Below are 6,184 nucleotides of genomic sequence, written 5' to 3'. Positions count from 1 at the left end.
TCAGCCATTTGTTTAATAGTAATTTAACATTATCTAATTCACATATAAAACCATGAATTGTAATTTTAAATGGTTTAAAAGCATGTAGAATAGGATATGTAGGCAAGTATATTTCTCCTTTTTTTATCAAGAAGCAAAGAGAAAAAGGGAAAAAAAAGAAACAAGGCACTGTTCGATGGTTGAATCATCTGTCCCCACCAATGCCAAAATCAAATCTACGCCCTTGCATAGGGGAATTGCAGTAAATGTAGTAGTAAATAAAGTATTTTTTTTAATTTACTGAAAATAAGTATGTCATCATTTTCAAAATTCAATGTAGTGTGCATTTCCTTGGCAATGCAAGAAAATTTTTTCTAAAGATCTCTTTCCACCTAAGTGCCACCTAAGGTGAGAGCCTTATATTTTCTTGTGAACTGTAAATCATAGGATTTATATAACCAGTGACTGGCATGTATTTTCAAAGAAATACAGGTAGATTAAGAATAGTCTTCTGATTTTCAAAGCAACAGTTTTTAAAAATTAACCTTATTTATAAAATGTGTAATATTGCTAAGAGCTTGGATTTTTCACAATACCTGCTGATGTAGCACAGTTATTATGAAATTTCTATTATGCCCATCCCACATTACTGTCCATGCCCTGGTGGGTGTGGATCAAAAAGTGATGAAAGGGGTTGACATAGGCTTCTATATAAAATCAAGGAGCCATGAATACAAATAAAAAAGAATGAGGCAGTTATGGGGGGCTTTCTTGTCAGATATTTGCTTATGTTTATCTGTCTGTTAATGATTTTATTGTCTTCTTTTCTGGAGTCTTCCTTTCCACCTTCATCCTGTAAATTGCAAAATAAATTTAATCTCAATGGCATACACAGGCCTGGGGATGTAATTCTGGGAGGGTTATTTGAAGTCCATTACAGTTCTGTATTCCCTGAGCGGACGTTCACCTCAGAGCCAGATCAGCCTAACTGCCGTGGGTAAGTCTCATCCATGTAGCTGACAAAATTCTCTCATTACTATTATTGCTTAGAATTTAGTTACTCTTTTTCATTTTTTGTGTATTTTAGATTTGACACCCCTGGATTCAGACATGCCATGACCATGGCCTTTGCTATTGATGAGATAAACAAGAATTTGAAGATACTTCCTAATGTGACTCTGGGATACAGCCTTTATGACAATTGTGCTACACTTGAGATTGGGTTCAGTGCAGCATTGTCATTAGCCAGCGGTCAAGAGGAGCAATTTTGGCTTCTGGAGAACTGTTCAGGGACCCCTTCAGTTGTGGGGATTGTGGGTGATCCTTTCTCCACATTTTCTATTGCTGCCTCAAGTGTTCTTGGTTTATTCAAGCTTCCTATTGTGAGTTTCCCAATTCTACTTTTTTGTGTGCTTCTGATATACTGCATTTTAATTGATCTACATTGTTAAATAAAATTATCTGAATGTCCCTTGCAATTTGCACAATTGGATTTTATAATATATGCTTCTTGACAGGTGAGTTATTTTGCCACTTGCTCCTGTCTGAGTGATCGACAGAGGTTTCCATCCTTCTTTAGAACAATCCCAAGTGATGCTTTCCAGGTAGAAAGTTGCACAATAAGAATTAAGTTTTTATCTGAGGTTAATTACTGACAGAAAACTTAGACATGAGCCAAACCAGTCAAAGAAATACTTTTTGCAAAATTTTGCATATTTGCAAAAAGTATTTCTTTAAATAAAAATACAATGTATTTAGGTAAAAAGTGTTATCATGAGAAGTTAACTTTTATTTAATGTTATTTTTTAAACTTTCATTAAATTAACTTTTTGATATTAGACATGAACAAGCAAATTTTCACTAAAAGAATATTTACACATGTACACTAACAACTTCAATCTCTTTTCATGTAGGTCCGTGCTATGATTCAGATTCTAAAACACTTTGGCTGGACATGGGTAGGTCTGCTAGTCAGTGATGATGATTATGGCCTCCATGTTTCCAGATCCTTCAAGTCTGACTTTCTTCAATTAAGTGGAGGTTGTTTGGCCTACTCAGAGATTTTACCTTGGGAAGATCATCCAAATGAATATAAGAAAATTGTGGATCTGATGGCCAGATCCACAGCTCGTGTTGTCATTGTGTTTGCACATCAAATACACCTGATTCATCTCATGACAGAGGTTAGGGAAAATATCATAAAACACATTGCAGGTAATGTATTACAAGAGAGTAAAAACATAACTGCAATGCAATCCACAGGTGGTGAAACAAAATGTGACAGGCTTGCAGTGGATTGCCAGTGAAGCTTGGACAGTAGTTGGTGGACTCCATACCCCTGAATTTATGCCATTCCTTGGTGGAACACTAGGCATTGCCATCCGACGAGGAGAAATACCAGGCTTTAGAGACTACTTGTTAAAAATTAATCCCGCAGAACAGAATAGTGCAAACAACATGGTGAGAGGGTAACTTAATAAACTTCAAGTCAAATTTTCTGTAGGTTATTTTTGTTGACCTGTTTTTGTTTCTCTGGTTGTTGTGCATTTTAGGTGAAGCAGTTTTGGGAAGATACATTTCACTGTAGATTTTCAGCAGACTGGTTGGAAGATGGTGGGACACTTTGCACTGGAGAAGAAGAGCTTAGGAATGCTGAGACTGAACTTTTGGATGTGACTGAACTCAGGCCTGAGTATAATATTTATAAAGCTGTGTATGCTCTTGCACATGCCCTTGATGACATGCTGCACTGTGTTCCAGGGAGAGGACCTTTTATTGGGCACAGCTGTGCCACTTTGCAAAAATTAGAGCCATGGCAGGTTTGATGTCATTTTATACTCCAGTCATTCATATTTTACCAAAACTTTATGGAAGAAAGATAATTGTGTAGCAACTAATAATATAGTTTCATGTCTCGCTGCTTTAAAGAGACAATAGCAAGAAGTTTTATTATTAATTACTGTATGATTGTACATTGATGAACTAAGTAATAGACTTAATTCCAGGTTGCTCCAATAATTGGTGTATAAAAGAAGAAAAAAGTTCATAAGCCTTTATCTATCACTTTTATAGCTGATGTATTACTTGGAAAAAGTCAATTTCACAACTCCATTTGGTGATCAAGTATTTTTTGACGAGAATGGTGATGCCTTACCTATCTATGATATCATGAACTGGCTGTGGCTCCCTGATGGAAGCACTAAAGTTCAGAATGTGGGTGAGGTTAAGATGTCAGCTTTCAAAGGTGAAGAAGTCACACTTGATGAAAACAAAATCTTCTGGAACTTTAAATCAAAAGAGGTAAATTCTCCTATTCATACAATTTGCTTTCAAACAAAAGGATAGTAGAGTACACAATACAAGTATAATTGGTGTTAAATAACTTTTTAAAAATAATAATTTTTACCCTTAAGCCAACTACATCAGTTTGCAGTAATAACTGCCCTCCAGGAACACATATAGCAAGGAAGCGGGGAAAGCCTGTGTGTTGCTATGACTGCATCCCTTGCTCTGAGGGAAAGATCAGCAATAACACTGGTTTGTATCATTTGACATTATAATGCATGAGATGTGCGATGTTTCTTTGTGTTTAGCAGTGTACGGTCCTATGGTGGCTTTTATTAACACCAAGTCAAAATTATTGTGAGAGTGGTTTCCAGTTACACATCAATGAAAATATTACTAGATGAAAATACTGACTGTCCATTTTATTGTACAAGACACTCATAATATGACAAAACAGTGTGAAACCAAATGAAGAAATCAATCTCAATTCTTCCCATTTTTTTTAGATTCCTTAGAGTGCACCAGTTGTCCAGAGGACTTCTGGTCAAGCCCCCAGAGAGATCACTGTGTTCTTAAGAGAACAGAGTTCCTCTCCTACCATGAGCCCCTGGGAATCTGCTTGACAACCACCTCACTGTTGGGCACATTTATCTGTACTGTTGTTCTAGGAATTTTCACATATCATCGCAGCACACCTATGGTGCGTGCAAACAATTCAGAATTGAGCTTTCTGCTTTTAGTGTCACTTAAGCTGTGTTTCCTTTGTTCACTGTTATTCATCGGAAGACCCAGACTTTGGACATGCCAACTGAGACATGCAGCATTTGGGATCAGCTTTGTGCTTTGTGTCTCATGTATCCTGGTGAAAACTATGGTTGTTTTGGCTGTGTTCAAAGCCTCCAAGCCAGGAGGGGGAACCAATCTTAAGTGGTTTGGTGCTATGCAGCAGAGAGGGACAGTTCTGGTTCTTACTTCCATTCAAGCTGCAATCTGCACTGCCTGGCTTGTCTCTTCCTCTCCAACTCCACATAAAAACACCCAATACTACAATGACAAAGTGGTGTATGAGTGTGCTGTTGGGTCTACAATTGGCTTTGGAGTGTTACTGGGTTACATTGGTGTGCTGGCTTTCCTTAGCTTTCTGCTAGCATTTCTAGCCAGGAATCTTCCAGATAATTTCAATGAGGCCAAATTCATCACATTCAGCATGCTGATCTTCTGTGCCGTGTGGGCGGCCTTTGTCCCTGCTTATGTAAATTCTCCTGGAAAATATGCAGATGCAGTAGAAGTATTTGCCATCTTGGCCTCAAGTTTCGGGCTATTGGTGGCACTGTTTGGACCCAAATGTTACATAATTCTGCTGAAACCAGAGCGAAACACAAAGAAGGCAATCATGGGTCGAGAGACCACCAAGCCATAAAACCAACATCTGTAGGATAATGACCAAAAATATATTCATATTAATGCAGCCATAATTTGTCCTTTAAATGTTTTTATACAGTTTTACACATTAGTATTGTTTATTTGTACTTTATTTGTACTATAACAAGTACCCATGCATATCTCCCACATCATTGAAAACGTCTCTGAATATCTCTCAGTGCACAACATTATTGGCGCTGTGTGTCAATTTTGGCTGCTCCTTAGCTTGTTATGTAAACATCTACAATCTTCATGGTCAGAATTCTTCTAATGAATTCCACCCATGATTCTTTAAGTGCAGTGACCTCTTGTTTTACGTCTCTAATGATATTATAATAGTTAACTGGTTGAATACTTCACAGCTTTTATCAAGCCCACTTATTATGGTCTACATCTATATATATCGATATAGATGACAGATATATATCTGTCAGTGTAGGCTTTTCAAAGAAGAGAACCTATTGTCACAGAATTCACATATGCTTTGATTTTAGAAAAAGATGACTATATCAAAACGTGACTCATTTTCACCATTTTAAATGTAAATTTTCAGCAATGAAAAATGTTAATATTAAATGAGGACATATCAACTTGAATGATTCCATTGCCACAGGAATGGTATTTACTTAGAATAACCCCTTTCTTTCTTAAGATATGGTTAGTCAGAGCACTCAGAGAGCACAACTCTCCGTGAAGGCCAAGGTCTATGCTAAAACTTTGTTTTATGTTGTTTTTATTTTGCTGGTGTCTGACCTTTGACCTATGATTTGAATGATTACATATTAAATAGTTAAATTTCTTTACCACAGAACTGGTTTGTTGGTATATTTGGCTTGTATATTGATATTTTAAGATATATTTATGCAGTGGGTAATTTTGCAAAACATTGTGGCATCATTGTGATACATTGGGTGTTGTATTTAAAAAAGTGTGTTGTAAAGGTTTTTTTTATCTGTGAAAAAATTTTCAAGAAACTCATTGTTTTCTTGAAAGTTTTTTCAAGGTCAATTCTATCCTCGGACTCTAACAATGAAGAGTGAAGTCATGTCCCCCAATGCCTAGTATATCATTGTTAAGTTTGAAAATGTCCCTAAAAACTGACTGACAGACAAGCAAATGGAACCAGTTACATATCCCTTCCTGATAATTAAACCAAATATCGATCTGTCTAATGATAAAGGAAAATGGGCTGGTTCTTATAGTTCTAATAGTGCTTTCCTACTCTGAGCACTCAAAGCTCAGAGTGGTACAGAGACACAACATGCCTCTTCCATCTAAAGTTCACATGCATACTCATTCATACTCCGGTGGATGCATCAGGGAGGAACTTGGGGTTAGTATATTGCCCAAGGGTATTTTGCAAGCATACTAAAACAGACAGGGATCAAATCAACCTTCCGATGAGTAGGTGATCTGCTCTACCTCCTAAGTGACATGCTCTACTAAAACAAATACCTGATAGTCAAACAGTCAAATATAGTGATAGCACCAGTACATA

The 6,184-nt window shown here is 36.8% G+C and overlaps 1 protein-coding gene across 1 annotated transcript; it reads left to right on the top strand.

The window, feature by feature from the left end:
* Window positions 1–737: 737 nt before the first annotated feature.
* LOC308400653 (extracellular calcium-sensing receptor-like) lies at window positions 738–4,684 on the top strand (the record flags this gene model as incomplete). Its single annotated transcript, XM_080888490.1, has 9 exons — window positions 738–976; window positions 1,067–1,361; window positions 1,497–1,583; window positions 1,893–2,162; window positions 2,242–2,439; window positions 2,532–2,798; window positions 3,052–3,279; window positions 3,393–3,516; window positions 3,771–4,684. The coding sequence occupies 9 exons, from the start codon at window positions 738–740 to the stop codon at window positions 4,682–4,684; spliced, it is 2,622 nt and encodes an 873-aa protein (XP_080744616.1).
* Between the last annotated feature and the right edge of the window lie 1,500 nt (window positions 4,685–6,184).

Source organism: Rhamphochromis sp. 'chilingali' (assembly GCF_963969265.1).
Source record: "Rhamphochromis sp. 'chilingali' genome assembly, chromosome: 8".
NCBI lineage: Eukaryota > Metazoa > Chordata > Actinopteri > Cichliformes > Cichlidae > Rhamphochromis > Rhamphochromis sp. 'chilingali'.
This window is presented reverse-complemented; position numbering and strand designations above follow the sequence as displayed.